Source organism: Mastigoproctus giganteus, chromosome 11, assembly GCF_048544385.1.
Source record: "Mastigoproctus giganteus isolate SK-2022 chromosome 11, ASM4854438v1, whole genome shotgun sequence".
In the NCBI taxonomy this organism is placed as follows: Eukaryota; Metazoa; Arthropoda; class Arachnida; order Uropygi; family Thelyphonidae; genus Mastigoproctus; species Mastigoproctus giganteus.
Window position 1 is genome coordinate 90,299,394 of NC_143585.1, and position 16,562 is coordinate 90,315,955.

Consider the following 16,562-nt stretch of genomic DNA (forward strand, 5'->3'; position numbering starts at 1 on the left):
AGAGCCTTTTAGCAACATTTGTTTTGTTTTATTAGTAGAAATTTGAAGTTTATGTGTTTGACACCAGATATCCAAGTCCTCTAGAACTTCATTTGCTCTGCACTCTAGCTCCCAGCGGGAATTACCAAAAATCAGAATAGCAAGGTCATCTGCATAAGCTATCTGAAGGATGTTGTCTCGATCAACCAAGAGCCACCCATCAAGGACCATGTTCCAGCATACAGGGCCAAGAACAGAGCCCTGAGGGCAGCCCCTAGAAACAGATCTGGAGACAGAGCAGAATCCTGAGGAAACTGTGATGCTGCGAGAATCAAAGTAATTTGAAAGGAGACGGTAAATAGGAGCAGAGACCCCGGCTTCTCTGGACCTCGCCAGGACACTCGGCCACCAAACAGTGTCGAATGCCCCTTGGAAATCAACAAAGAGACCGAGGACATATTTAGAATTGGAATTTTGAACAGAACTCAAAACCTGACGAATAGCATCAACAGAAGACCTTCCAAGTGTAAAGCCAAATTGAAGTGGGGAACTTAGGTTTCTGTCTAAATAGTAATTTAGAAGACGAGAAACAATTAATTTTTCCAAGACTTTGCCAAGGATGGGTAGCAGTGCAATGGGCCTGTAAGAGGCTGGATCATTGGAGGGTTTGTCAAAGGACTTAAGCAGAAGTTTAAGTCTAGCCTGTTTCCAAGCCAGCGGGAATAATCCTGATTATTAATAATATACATTGGTCATTAATATACAAGAGGAAAAAGAACTGAATATATAAGAGGAGAAAGAACTGAACCTTCGGGAACCCCCTGCATTAGTGGAGAAGTCAGAAGACAGAGCCATCTACCATCACCGACAGTGCAAGGATGAGATTTTTTAAGGTGGAGTGTGGAATAAAGGATTTCATCCCTACAAGAATAATTTCATTGGCATGATCTGAATAAACACTGACAGTAATCCAACCAAGGAAAACAATAGAAATTGCACAGAGCATCGCATTTTTCATTCTTGTAATGCCAAACAACACTAGACTGAGAATGGCCAAAATAGAAAGGCTTCATTGGAGAACAGACCATCACCAGGTTGTGATTTGAGATGCCTAGAGGATCACTCACCTCGACCATGTACTGTGTAAGGGTTCTTTGTGAGAAACAGATCAAGAGTGTTGGCTGTGTGGTTAGTATTCCAATATTCCTAGTATTCCAGTAGGTAAATGAATAATCTGTGTGAAGTTATTGGTAATTGCAAAAGCATCAGCATCTTGACCAGCTAGATCCATGTGACGAGAAAACTGATGCCAACTGGAGTCATGAACACCAAGGAAAATTACCTCACTGTTAGAAAAGTTGGACTGGATAAAGTCAGTTTCAAAGAGAGTAAACCAAAGAGTTTCAAGTGATCAGTGGAGATGGGAGAACAACAGTTGAATTTTACATGGTGGGGTTGAGAGATTTCAAGCCAAAGAAGATTGAAAAGAGGAAATTCCAAATTACTTGGGACCAGAGCACATCAGAGAAAGTATATACAACAAATATATGCCTGCGAGAGGATAATACAGCAATAATTAGAAAAACTGAGGTGAGAAGTGGTTGAATCAACCAATAATTAGGATTCTTTAAGAAGAAGTATGTGCGTCTTGGTAGACTGTAAGTGGAAATGAAAATTATTGAGATTGGAACTGAAACCATGTATATTTGTGAAATAAACAAAGAATTGTTTGGTAGGTTTAGATTGTTTCACAAATAATTTTGTTCTATTAGTTTGACTATTCATGATACTCAGTAGTAAAAAAGGGTGGGGAGGACATGGTATGTAAAGTAATGAAATTTCTGGATATGGCATTCACACAGCAGGAATATAACCTTCTTTCTGACAAAACAAACTCAAATGCCTCTTCCCCACATACACACTACTTGGATTCTCTTCAGTCATTATCTGGTGGAGTAGAGGCAGTGAGATTATACACTATCTGATCTGGAAGCCTCCTTGAGAGTTACCAATAGGGTTTTTGTGATGAACTATCTAGTGGCTAGCCTGCGAACACTGTTTTAGAGCTATACCCTAGAAATGTAAGGAAGATTGTATCTCTCCATGATATCCATCATAACCTTCAAAAAGCATCACTCATACTGCATAATGGAAGAGATGGGGGGGGGGAGTGTTACTTTGCTCAGGATACTAAACAAGGGTTCCACCACTTCAAGCCTCCAATAAGCAAAGTGGTGGTATTTCTCTGGTTGATGAGAGCCATCTACCACCTAATATTACAAGCAACACAAAGGAGTGGCATTACTGCATATGGTGCAGATGCCACACCTCTACCTCTGCTTACATTGGTTCACACCTGGGTGGTCACCTACAGTATAAGTGCCTTATTTCAAGACTTGCACACAAGGGTTATACCCAGAGTTACTAATCCCACCATCATGAAGGTGCAAGATGACTGACTTTTAATGGATTTGACTTTGCCAAAATTCGGCCCACTTGACTCGAATGTTACCTGAATATCAATTCCATCAGCATTTTAAACTCCCAAGTAGCAAGCTCAGCTTCTCATAATCGAGAGAATGTCTGTGACAGCCTCAAGGAACAAACTGTTTTCAAGGTTTCACTGCTGGTGCATCCCAGTTACGATGAGTTTCATAACATGAAGGATTAATGGTTTAGATGATTAAACTCAAAGTGAATTCAAAGCTATCAGGCTTCAAGCTATAGAAATTAGCCACTGTGTTTGTCATGAAAGCATCAAACATCTGATATCATGAAGCAAATCACCATGAACTGCCTCAATCTCATGCTATAAAGAAATTTTACTATTGTCTGCAATTCTAGCTAAACATGACAAGGAGAGATTATATAATGAGAATTTGTCAGTTAATTCTAGACTTGAAGAAATGTACAAAGCTAAAAAAGAAAAAAAAGTTTTCACATTGATGAAAAATTTTTCTTGACAGCTAGAATAGGCCATGCTGTGAATATTTTTTTCACAGCATGGTCTATTCTAGCTGAGAGAAGAAAATTATTTAGTAAAGATGGAATCCTCTAGAAATGTTAAAAAATTTTTTTGCTAATGCTATACAGAAACCTAAATGGTTCATGGAAACTGCTAATTAGGCAGAGGGTAAGATGTTGACAAGATTTTTAAACTCAAATAGTTTAAGAATTCTCTATTCATAAATTCTAGTTTAAACTGTCCAGTTCAGACATACAATAACTTGGAAAATAGTCTGGGTAGTACAGAACCTGTGAATAGGTCTTATAATAATAATATATTGCAAGGCTACCCCTTGAGCCTTGCAAGGCTCAAGGGGTAGAATTTTTTTCAGCCTGGACTGTACTTGTTAACAGGAGAGATTGCTTCTACAGGGATGGGATACACTTAAATAGAAAGGGTGCAAGAATATTTGCTGATGCTATTGAGGCAGTGTGAGGTGGGTCGGAAAACTGCTAGCTTGGGGGTAGACAAAGACCAATAGATTGACAGTAGCCACTGGCAGAGGTGAAAGAGATTCTTGCACTGCTTCTATTAGAATGAGCAGAAGCCTGAAAAACAAGATGCATGGTATTTCAGAGACTGCTGGGAGCCATTGCAGTACAAGTAAACACATGGGTTGTGTTAGGGTAGCTAAGAATAGAAACAGGTGCAGGTATACTTGCGTGTACACCAATGCTAGGAGTTTAGTAAATAAATTTGATGAATTTGAGGTATTGCTCAAAACATCGAAGGCAGATATTGTTGGGATATCAGAGACGTGGTGTCACACAGATATAAGGGATGCAGAACTGCAATTTGGGGAGTACAACGTCTACAGAAAGGATAGACAGGATAGGAAGGGGGGAGGGGTTATGCTATTAGTTAAGAAACACATAAAAACCAAGGAAGTGAAGCCAGTTGACATCGCTGGACAGTGCAGTGTGGAGTCAGTTTGGTGTGACATAAACATTGGGAGATCAAAATTGAGAGTAGGGGTCTGCTATAGGCCTAATGACTCTGAGGAGTATAATAAGGAACTGTACAGGGAAATAGAGTGGGCCAGTAAATCAGAGAGTCTTATAATGGGAGATTTTAATTTCCCAGATATTGACTGGAATTTGGGGGCTGGTTACTCACACACTAGCAGGGCTTTTGTGGATTTATTGGATGATTGTTTTCTACATCAGCATGTTCGGGAGGCAACTAGAGGGAGTAATACTCTTGATTTGATTATCAGCAATGATTCTTCATGCATTAAGAATCTGCAGATAAATGAACCACTAGGTGGCAGTGATCACAGTGTGCTGAAGTGGGATTTACTCAAAGAGGTAACTACCATTAGGGGTAAAGGGAAGGGTTATTGCTTCCGTAAAGGCGACTACGATGGACTGAGACAGTATTTAAATTCTATACAGTGGGACCAACTGATGATGTTACCAACAGCAAATTCAAAATGGGAAGCATTCAAAGAACTTATCTTGGAAGCTACTAGGCTTTACATACCAACTAAGAAATATTGTTCAAGGTTTAGGCCAAAATGGATGTCAGATGAACTAATGAGGCATATGGCAGAGAAGAAAAATGCATGGGATACATACAAATTAACACATGACACAGAAGCCTATGATAGATACAAGTTGATATGCAACCAAGTTACAAAGGAGGTTAGGCAGGCGAAGGCAGATTACGAGAAATCCTTGGCAAGGGATGCAAAGAAAAACAGCAAAGAGTTCTTTACTTATGTAAACTCTAGAAGGAAGGGGATGAATCAGATTGGTCCACTTGATATTGATGGGTCAAGTGTTGATGATCCTGCTCAGGTAGCTAACAAACTAAATGAATATTTTGCATCGACATTCACACATGAGGAGTTATTCAGTGAGGGGAATGCCAGAGGTGTATTCAACTCTAGCAGTAAGCTACAGAATCTTGAAATAAGTGGGAGTAAAGTGGAGGAGAAACTGTTGAAGATAAACACAAGAAAGGCACCCGGGGTGGATGGGATCTATCCAGTTATATTAAAGGAAGCAGCAAAGGAAGTAAGCAAACCCTTAGCCATAATTATGAGAGCTTCCTTGGACTCAGGGGAGGTACCCATAGACTGGAAATGTGCAAATGTGATCCCAATTCACAAAGGAGGATCAAAGGCTGACACAAGTAATTATAGACCTGTGAGCTTAACTTCTGTTCCAGGAAAATTAATAGAGGCACTGGTTAAAGAAGCACTGCAGGATCATTTAGACAAGACTTCAGTTATAGCTCAGACACAGCATGGTTTTGTTAAGGGGAAGTCTTGCCTGACCAACTTGATTGGATACTATGATGCAGTCACAAAAGAACTGGATGCAGGGAATAACTTTGATATTATATACTTGGATCTTAGAAAGGCTTTTGATGCTGTTGCACATGGAAGACTGCTACACAAATTGGAGCAGTGTGACATTGGAGGCAAATTGCTGCTATGGATAAAGGGGTGGTTGAGGGGGAGAAGACAGAGAATGGTAATCAATGGACACTGCTCATCGTGGACTGATGTTATTAGTGGAGTCCCTCAGGGCTCAGTGTTGGGTCCATTATTGTTTTCTGTATTTATAAATGATATTGATGATGGTATATCGGGCATTAAGCCCGATATACCATCCCGATATTAAGATATTAAGCCCGATATACCAAGTTTGCAGACGATACAAAGGTTGGCAGGGTTGTCAAGGACACTACTGACACTATGCTGCTGCAACAGGATCTGGAAAGGTTGAGCAGATGGGCTGAGAGGTGGCAAATGAAGTTTAACATTGACAAATGTAAAGTACTACACATGGGAAACAGCAACCCCAGAGCAACGTATCAACTCTGTGGTACTACACTGACAGTGGTAGAGAATGAAAGGGACTTGGGGGTGGTTGTGCAGGCAGATATGAAGTTCTCTGAGCAGTGCAGACGGGCTGCAAGAGTAGCTCATGGAGTATTGTCAATGATATACAGGAATTTTTCCAGCAGGGATAAGGAGGTGATTATTCCATTGTATAAGGCGATGGTCAGGCCACACCTAGAGTACTGTATACAGGTCTGGAGGCCTCATTTCAAGAAGGATGTAGAGCTGCTGGAACGAGTACAGAGAAGGGCAACAAGATTAGTGAATGGAACAAAGGGGTGCTCTTACGAAGAAAGGCTTAAGTTTTGCAAATTACAGTGTCTGGAGACTAGGCACCAGCGAGGTGATCTGATAGAGGTGTATAAGGCCTTGAATGGTTTAAGCATGCTCAATGCTGATGGGATTCTTCCTCTAGCTCAGAAAAATCACCTGAGAGGGCATAAATTCAAATTGAGGAAAGACAGATGTAGGATAGACGTGCGGAAATTTGCCTTTAGCCAGCGGGTGGTTGGTTGGTGGAACAGACTTCCATCCCTTGTGGTGGAGGTTGATAGCCTAAATAAGTTTAAGGCTCAGCTGGACAGGTATTTTGAACGAACAGAGGGGTGAAGTGGAAGTGGGTTTTTTTTTTTTTTTTTTTGGCTGATGCTGCATAAGCTTGCTTTCTTGCATCAAATGCCTCTACTAATGCTAATGCTAATATAGTGGGAGCCAGAACTGATTGTAGGCCTATGGGATTACATAAAAAAATAATAGGAAATTACTGAAAATTTTTTCAGAAAATATAACTAATCAAATATCTAATCAAATTTCAGAAAATATAACTAATCATCAAAACCTCAAAAGTCATCAGTCATACTGCATAATGGAACCCATGTTTAGCCTCCAAAGCCAAGTTCCAGTCAACCCTTCAACATCTCTTCCATCATGCAGTATGACTAATGATTTTTGAGATTATGATGAACGTCATGACAAGATCTAATCTTCCTTACATTTCGAGGGTACAGCTCTAAAACAGTGTTTGCAGGCCGGCCGCTAGTTAGTACACCAGACCGAACCCATTGGTAACTCTTTAGGAGGCTTCTGGATCAGCTAGTGTATAATCTTGCTACCTCTACTCTGCCACATAGTGACTGGAGGGAGTAGTTTGTATGCGGAGGGCATTGTCGAGGCCACGTTATGTCAAGGATCTGGGTATATTCTTACCCAGATCCTTGACATATCCAAAAAATTTCATACAGCATGTCCCACCCACTTTTTCTTATTATTGAATACACCATGAATTGTCAAACTAACAGAGTAAGTTTATCTGTGAAAAGATCTAAACCTCCCAAACACTTCCTAGTTCATTTCACAAATATACGTGGTCTCAGTTCTAATCTCAAAGATGTCCATTTCCACATGCAGTCTGCCAAACTCCATGTACTTTTTCTGACAGAATCTCAGTTATTGGTTGATTCAACCACTGCTCACCTCAGTTGCCCAAACTATTTGCTGTATGATTCCTTTTGCCTCAAAGGTAGTACTTGTGCATATGTCTGTTCCGATATTCCCTGCCAGAGACTTGGTAACTTGGAATATCCTGTTTTTGATCTTCTCTGGCTTAAAATCTCTCTACCTCATTGTGTAAAATTCATCTGTTGTCTCTACCATTCTCCCAACTCCACTAATCACTTGGAGCTTTTTGACTTCCTCTCTTTGCAACTTGACTTTCTCCAGTCCAACTTTCCTAATAGTGAGGTAATTTTCCTTGGTGACTTTAATGTTCGCAACTCCAGCTGAATTCCGTTTTCTAGTCACACCGACCCAGCCAGTCGAGATACTGAGGCTTTTGCAATTACTAATGACCTTGCACAGATTGTTCATTTGCCTACAAGAATACCGGACAATCCTAACCATACAGCCAACATGCTTGATCGTTTTCTCATAACAACCCTTCTAAGTACACGGTCGAAGTGATTGGTCCTTTAGACACCTCAGATCACAACTTGGTGATCGTTTCTTCTCCAATGGAGCCTTTATCTCATGGCTATTTCCAACCTCGTGTTGTTTGTCATTAGAAGAATGCAAAATGGGATGACATGCGAGATTTCTTTTCTTCTTTTCCTTAGTCAGATTACTGTTTCAAAACTTCTGATGTCAATGTTTGCTGCGATCGTGTCAGTGAAATTATTCTTGTAGGAATGAAATCCTTTATCCCACATTCCACTTTAAAAATCTCATCCTTTATCTAAACCTTGGTTTTCCAATAAATGTGCTAAGGCTGTTCAAGAGAAGAACGTTGCATATCGTAATTGGCTTGTTTCTAATTCTTCAGTTTCATTTTCTGCCTACACCAAAGCTCACAACAATTGTAAAGCAGTTATTAATCAGTCCAAACTAGAGTTTAAACAGGCTAAGAGTAGAAAACTTGCTTCTTGCCCTAATGGTAGCTGAGAATTCTGGTCTCTTGCCAAAGCTACTGGCCGCAACTTTTGCCCATCACTGCTCCCACCTCTGTCCAAACGAGATGGTTCTGTTGCCACTTCAGCCAAGGATAAAGCTGACCTGCTAGCATCCCATTTTTCTTCCAACTCATGTATTAATTATCTTGGTAAAACACCTATTCAACCCTACCCAACAAGCTCCATTCAATGCCTCCTGTGGTCTTCCGTCAAAAGGATGTTAGAAGGATTTTGACGAATCTTGATGCTAAGAAAGCTCCAGGTCCTGATGATATTTCTCCACTTGTTCTCAAAACCTGTGCTCCTGAACTTACTCCTGTTCTTTACCGCCTTTTTTCACTTTCTTATTCTAAAGGTGTTTTTCCTTCTGCTTGTAAATTTGCTCATATCTAGCCAGTTCTTAAAAAGGGTGACAAATCCCTCCCATCCAATTATCGTCCCATTGCAATTACTTCTATCCATTGGTGATATTCTAGCTTATGTTACCCATTTATGGACAAATTTAATAGAAAAGTTTGGGGAAACACAAGCAGTTGCTCTTTACATCTCAAAGGCTTTCGATCATGTTTGTCATAAAGGTCTCCTAAACAGGCTTCCATCTTATGGTTTGCCAACTATTTTTGTAATTGGTTATCCATTTTTCTCTCTGATTGTTCAATGAGGACGATGGTAGATGGCTCTCTGTCTTCTAACTTCTCCACTAATGCCGGTGTCCCCCAAGATTCAGTTCTTTCCCGCAGTCTTTTCCTCTTGTATATTAATTACCTTTTTCCATTGACTGGAAATCCTATCCATAGTTTTGTCGATGATAGCACATTGCATTCCACTTTCCATTTTGAGAAACCTTGTCCTGCTGAATCAGCTTCAACTTCTCGAAAATCTGCTACCAATTCCTTAAATGCCGATCTTCAGGTAATTCTCCAGTGGGGCAAAGACAACTTGGTTGACTTCCATCCTTCTAAAACTCAGTCTTGTCTTATATCTTTCAAAAAGGATTTTTCTGCTTCTGTGCTTATCTTTGGTGGCACTCCAATTTCTAGGCAAAATGATGTATTTCTTTTGGGGATTACCCTGACTTCTAATCTCTCTTGGCACAAGCACATTACAAATATTGCTTCCTCTACATCTAAAAAACTTGATTTTCTCTTTCGCTCTCAGCGTTACTTTTCTTCCAAACGGCTGTTCACTCTGTACAAATCGCAAATCCGCCCTACCATGGAATATTTTTCCCACATCTGTTGTGGTGTCCCCAAAACCTCTCTCAGGCTTCTAGATTCCATTCAGATGAGGGCAGTTAGGTTAATTAATGATTCATCTCTAACAGAGTCTCTCCACTCATTGTCTCATAGACGTACTGTTTCTGCTGCATGCCTTTTCTACAGATACTTTCATGGGTACTGTTCTTCTTAATTGGCTTCTATAATTCCCGCTCTCTCTCTCTTTCAAAAGAATCAGAACATGTGCCGCCACCAGCCAACATCCATTTACTGTCCAATTTCAAACTCACAGAAATAACTTTTCATCTTCCTCGTTTATTCATTCAACTGCCGCTTTCTGGAACAACCTTCCTTCATACGTATTTCCTGAAAATTAATCTACAGAAGTTCAAGTCTAATGTCAACAAATATCTTCTTTCACCTTCCCAACCTCCAACCCAAGCACAATACTAAGTACTATAGGTTCTAATACCTCTTGTGTTTGGGGTTTTTATAAAAAAAAAAAAAAAAAAAAGCAACTACATGGAAAAAGATTGGAAGAACTTAAAAAGATAGTGTCTAAGATGTTTTATACTAATGCTAGAAGTAATCTAATAAATTTGATGAATGCTAGTATAATAGAAAAATATGGAATACTGAAAATATGGCACTGTTCTGATGTATTACATTCAATATTTTAATACAAGTATAATGTATACAGGAAGGACAGGAGGGATTATGCTTTTGAGCAGAAAGCAGAAAGCTTCAAGACAAATATATCTAGTGGATGGGGAATGTCAGAATGATGTCAATCTGTTGTGACAAGGAGTATGTAGCCATAAAACAGAGTAAGAATGTGCTACAAACCTAATAAATGCATTGAGTATTATATGTACAAATGGAGTTGTCAAGAAAATCATTTTTATTATGGGGGACTTTAACTAGCTGTACATAGATTGAGAAGTGTGGATAATACTCAAAGTGCGACCAGGGGATTTTCATACTTTAAATGATATACACAAGATTGAAATTGGTGACCATGACATTGGATAATGAAACTACTTTCCTATATAAGTAATGTTATAAATGGCGGCTGAGTTACATGAAAATAGTCAAAAAACTGTATTTAAACTTAAATCTATCTCTATCTAAATAATATAATGGCTTAAACTAATAATAAACATTAAAAAACAGTAAGAGTCAACACAATGTGCATACCTTGACATACCAAAGTGGTTAGAAGCAAGAGTACAACACATGCTCTTTAATTTTTTTTTTTTTTTTTTTATTTTTAAATGGACCATGGTTCAAGCACATGGCTGCTAAACATAATTAATGATTGAATTCATGATTTATTGTAAACTCATCCAACTTGGTGGTTGTGCCGAAGTATAAACAAGAATGCATATTTGTTGCTTTGTTGCAAATGCACAAACTAATTCACTAATATGTGTTGAAATTATATCACTAAATCATTACTTAAAGTTAAAAATCAAGATTCTACACTGAAAGTATACATAAATACTACTTTTAAAATAGAAGAAATTGTAAAATGAATTATCAGGACAAGTAAGGCTATCTCAAAATTAATTAAAAATTAATACCACCTAATATTACATGAATGAAGTAATACATTTTTAATATAAAAACATATATTTTTATATCGGAGTACATATATTTTGGAGTTTTCGCAGTTGTGTTCAGAAAATATTGAAAATAAAGTTGGCATCAAAAAAGTGAATAATTTTGAATTATTTTTTTTGCTGATTTTTCAAATGTAGGCATATGGGTTCACTTAAACCTCATGTGCTACCCGATTGAAAAATCAGCAAATAGTGAATAATCTTGCTGCCACTTGAAAGTAACATCCTAGGATGTTATCAATATGCAGTGAAATCAATATATATATATATATATATATATACAAAAGCAAAATAAAAGGAAATAAAATACTTATATTCACCCCATTTTCATAGCAGTTATAAGGGCATTCCACCTTTTTCATTTCTGATAAAGGCACACATTTCTGGTTAAGGCAAACCTGAAATCGGGTTTATAAAATTTTATTATAATACTGTTCATCTATGACAAACTTTGTTATGAGTTATGGTAAAAGTGGCTTACTTAAAATTATGAAATGAAAAGCACCCCTGACTAAATGTTGGAATGAAATTTATTATCAGTATTATAAGTACAGACTACCAACTCCTGCTCCAAACATATAAACTCATATTAGGGTTAACTACACTGATAAGAGTTTAACCCTTCGATGGTCGTGTGCCCCAATACCTCTACCCACCCAATGTCTCTATTTATTTCATAATCCATACATTCATTAATCCACTCTAACAGTTATGTCTGAACCCGCACTAAAATCCATATACTGTACACTAATTCATCTGCAGTGCTACATGGCAACATCTGTTTACACATAAAAAAATAAATCTGTGATGATTACACAGGGATCCAAAACATTGGACTCTAGAACTGAAACTAATAACAAAATAAGAGTGAGATCAGAATAAAATAATTCATGTTTACAGAGTAACCAAAAATGCCACACTCTGAAATCAAAACTGGAATCATGGCAAAATTGGTAATGTGGAGGACTGTTATTCTCCAGTTCAATTTGTACCCAAATTACTTAGACTACTGACCATAACTGAATCTATTAATTAGGGTTAGGCAGAAAATTACTGAGAACTTCATCCTTACAGATAAAAATATCAACCATGACTGACAGAGTCAAATATGACAGAGGGAGGACTATTATCCTCCATGTAACCAAATAAGGGTTAACAAACGGTAACAATAAACTTAATAAGAATTAGATTTTTCTAAGTACAGTTCTGACCCATGTGATTAGTGAATTAATTAATTTTTGACATATGCGAATACAACAAAGAAGCCAGCTAATCAGATTGGACCCTTGTGCAATTTGGATAAGGCCTTGAAAAGTTTGAAAGCCTTGGATAACCCAGCTGATGTTTCAGATGAATTGAATAGGTACTTTGCATTGGTCTTTACTGACAAAATACCCCTTGTATTGAGAAGAGGGCTGTGTGAGTGAGGCCAAGTCATATGAAATTAGCAATGTCATAATTACAGATGACTGTTTATTAGAAAAACTTTTGAGCACAAAGACTAGTAAGGCTCCTGGAGTTGATGACATATACCATGTAGTTTTGAGGGAGAGCACAAGGGAATGTAATTAATTACGAGGGCATCTTTGGACTCAGGGGCGATTCCTTTGGGTTAGAGACATGCCAATGTATTGCCAATACATAAAAGCAGTTCTAAGAGTGAAGTTGGTAACTACAGACTGTTGTTGTTGGGTTTAAAGACACTAGGGCAACTGAGGCCAAATTGTGTCTATTCATCATTTAATTGCATGACCCTATCTTTATGGTTGTTAAATTATATAATTTTTGTATAGGCCAATACATTTTAAGTATATTAAAAGTTCTTCAATATTTGCATTGTTTCCTAGAATATGAGATAAATTAGATGATACGTTAAGCCTGGAAACTGATTGAAAAGTGTTTGACCAGATGGTTGAATGCAGGGGACAATCAAGCAGAAAATGGCAGACCGTAAGCCGACTGTTACAGGATGAACACTGAGGTGGGATTTCTCCCAATAGCAAGTAGAGATGGGTATGATGCGTATGTCCAATTCTTAGCCTTGCCAACACCACTTCCTCACGTCTGTTTGGTCTGAAGCAAGAGAGCCACAGCTTTGGTTCTTGTTTTATTTGGTAAAGTTTGCTGTTAGTATTCCTTTTCCATATCTGTGACCAGTTGTTGTAACATGCTTTACGAATAACAGGTTTAAAATCAGTGTATGGAACCTGAGGATGTTGTGAGAGAGTGGGTTGAGGATGTTTAGCGGCAAAGTCTGCACTTTCATTTCCCGGAATGCCAGAATGGCCAGGGATCCAGCAAAAGGTGATTGACTGATTGGACACACTACAGGAAAATAGTTGGGAATGAATTTCTTTCAATGTGGATGAGAAGAGGAGAAATTCTTCCTTATGGCATTGATAGCACTGAGGGAATCCGTGTAAATTATTGCGGGTGAGATGCAAAGTTCAATAATCTTACTAAGTGCTAACTTGATGGCATAAAGTTCAGTAGTGAAGACACTGCATGATAAAGATAGTGTGGCTGAAATTGTACATGTAGGAAAAACAGCTGCAGCACCTACCATACTATCAGTTTTGGACCCATCAGTATATATTTTACAGAAATCGGAGTTAAGAGTAGCATGAGCTGAGTGCAACTGTCTCATGTTATTGGGAGATATGACATTCTTCCCCCACTGGAGAAAATGTGTGTCATGTGAGGCACAAACATACGTCCAAGGTGGAATAGGTGCAGTTGTGTTCTGAAAAATATCAGCTAAATCAATGTTCCAACTCAGAATAAGATCTTTGATCCTGAGTGAAGCAGGTCGATTTTCATGTGGCTTATTCTCATAAAAGGAATCCCACCGAGTGTGATAAAGATACTCCCAACTGGGGAACTACAGACTGGTTAGTCTGACTTCAGTGATAGGAAAAATTTTAGAGGCAATGATTAAGAGTGCAATCCAGGGACATTTGGATAGATATGGCATTCTGAAGGACACACAACGTGGCTCTGTTAAGGGTAAATCATGCTTAAATAACTTAATAGGCTATTTTTACAATTACTCATGAGCTGGATTTAGAGAACAATTCCGATACAGTTTATTTGGATTTTACGCATTTGATTCGGTTCCTCATGAGAGGTTACTGAACAAGCTTAAACAGATTGGGATTACTGGTAAGATTCTAAGATGGATTGCTGGGTGGCTGTAGGGAGGAAGCAGAGGGTTGTGATTAATGGATATTCTTCCGATTGGTGTAACATCAGGGGTGGGGGTCCCTCGAGGATCAGTTCTTGGCCCACTGTTGTTTCTCATTTTCATAAATGACATCGAACAAAGGATAGAAGGCATAACACCAAAATTCGCAGATTACATAAAGAATCATTAATGATCAGTGCCAAGCAGTGCTCCTTCAGGATGACTTGAACAGCCTTCAAAGATGGTTAGAAAAGTGGCAGCTATGTTTTAATGATGCTAAATGCAAGGTCTTACACTTGGGGAATAGCAACCCACAAATAAATTACATATTTGGTGGGGTTGAATTAAAAACGGTGGAGGAAGAAAGGGATCTGGGAGTTATGATATGGGTAGATATGAAGTTTTCTAAACAGTGTAAACAGGCAACAACTAGGAAAGTCCATGGTGTCTTATCAATGATTTATCGAACATTATCATGTAGAGATAGAGAGATCATAATCGCACTGTATAAGGCAATTGTAATACCACATCTAGAATACTGGGTTCAAGTATGGAGACCTCATCTGAAAAAAAAAAAGACTGAGCCTCTTGAAAGGGTCCGAAGACGAGTTACTCAAATGGTAATATCTGCAGAAGGACGACTATATGAGGAAAGACTCCAATTATGTGGGCTACACAGATAGGCAACCAGGCACCTCAGAGGCGACCTGATTGAGATTTATAAGGCACTGAGAAGGATTAGTAAAATGAATGAAGGTGGAATTCTTACTGTACTGTTCTAAAGACTTTCAGAACTAAGGGTCATAAATTCAAATTACAGGGGGTGAGGTTTAGATTAGATTGTAGAAAGTTTATTTTAGCCAGCAAGTCGTTGATTGCTGGAACAAGTTGTCCTCGCAGGTAGCTGAGGCTGACAGTTTGAATAAATTCAAAGGTCAAAGGGATAGTTACCTGTGTGAAGAGGGAAGCATATAATTTGCATTTTTTTATCTACTTGGTTTTTTTTTTTGAAGTGTAAATAAGTAACACTCCCCCAGTGGAGAAGACTAACGTTACTTATTCTTGACAGATACCACCACCCAGACGGCACCGTTTTGAAGCTTATTGGCTTCTCATCGGTACAGATACCCTGGTTGTTTCAATAGTGACAATCCAGTTATGAAATATAACTCCACAATATGAGAGATGCCTGATGGTGTGCAGTAGTATAGACCAGTGGTCTCAAACTCAAATTGCATGCGGGCCGAATGCACAATCTGAAAGCAGCTGACGGGCCGGAATTTTTTTAAAAACAAGATGAGAGTGAATATAAGCACCGTATTTACAACAAATACATAATTGAAATGTATTCGTAGGCCATGTAAAATTGCTTCGGGGGGGGGGGGGGGGGGCGGATGCGGCCCGTGGGCCGCCAGATTGAGACCACTGGTATAGACTATAGAGTATTTTAGGGCAAGTAGGATGACTAGCGTATAGGTTACTACAATTGCATCAGTTTAATTCATAGCCATCTACCAAAATAGTTAGGGTTGGCATTGTTTTAGTTATGTCTCATATTGTGAATACCTTCATGAGTTGCCATGGTATTGCACTACCTGAAATCACTTGAATGGTAATACACTACCTACTGCCAAAATTGAATTTTGGGTTTCCTTTGATCCCTACGGCCATTTGTTGGTTTGTAGAGTGCAAGCGAATAAAATGATCTGCTGGCAGATGTCTAAGTTGGTGTCCAAGCCATCTCAGTTGACTTTTTTGGAGGGTCGTCACCAAAGGTTACTGAAGACTTTCTAAAATTGGTGCAATGGTAATATGGTCCGTCCAGGAGTACCCTAGAAGAGTTCTAAGGCAGGAGGTTCCAAAACTATTGATGTTGTTGTTAGAAGCTTTTTAGTCAATGATATTCAAGAAATTTTGCTAGCAGGGATAAGGAAGTGATATCCCTTTGTACAATTCATAGTCATCTACCAAAGTAGTTAGGGTTGGCATCATTTTAATTATATCTCATATTGTAAATACCTTCACAACGAGCATTCTTCAGAATGCGCTCAATGCTGATGACATTCTTGCTCTTGCTCAGACTACCCTTGTGGGTGGGACATAAATTCAAACTGAGGAAGGATGATTGCAGGATAGTTGTTGGAGGTGGATAGTTTGAATAAATTCAAGGAGGAAAAACTAGATAGATTATTGGAAGGATGGAGAGGTGATGTGGGAAGGGATTTTTTTTTTTTTTTTTTTTGTTGTTGGTTTATAAG

At 38.6% G+C, this 16,562-nt stretch overlaps 1 protein-coding gene across 1 annotated transcript in view; it reads right to left on the minus strand.

Moving 5' to 3' along the window:
* The window catches only part of LOC150078247 (disintegrin and metalloproteinase domain-containing protein adm-2-like), a 232,142-nt gene that overhangs the window by 26,293 nt on the left and 189,287 nt on the right, over positions 1-16,562 (minus strand). The window contains exon 11 of the mRNA XM_090384510.1: positions 11,441-11,518. Within this exon, the coding sequence (XP_090240636.1) occupies positions 11,441-11,518 (78 nt within the window). The remainder of the gene's footprint in view (positions 1-11,440; positions 11,519-16,562) is intronic.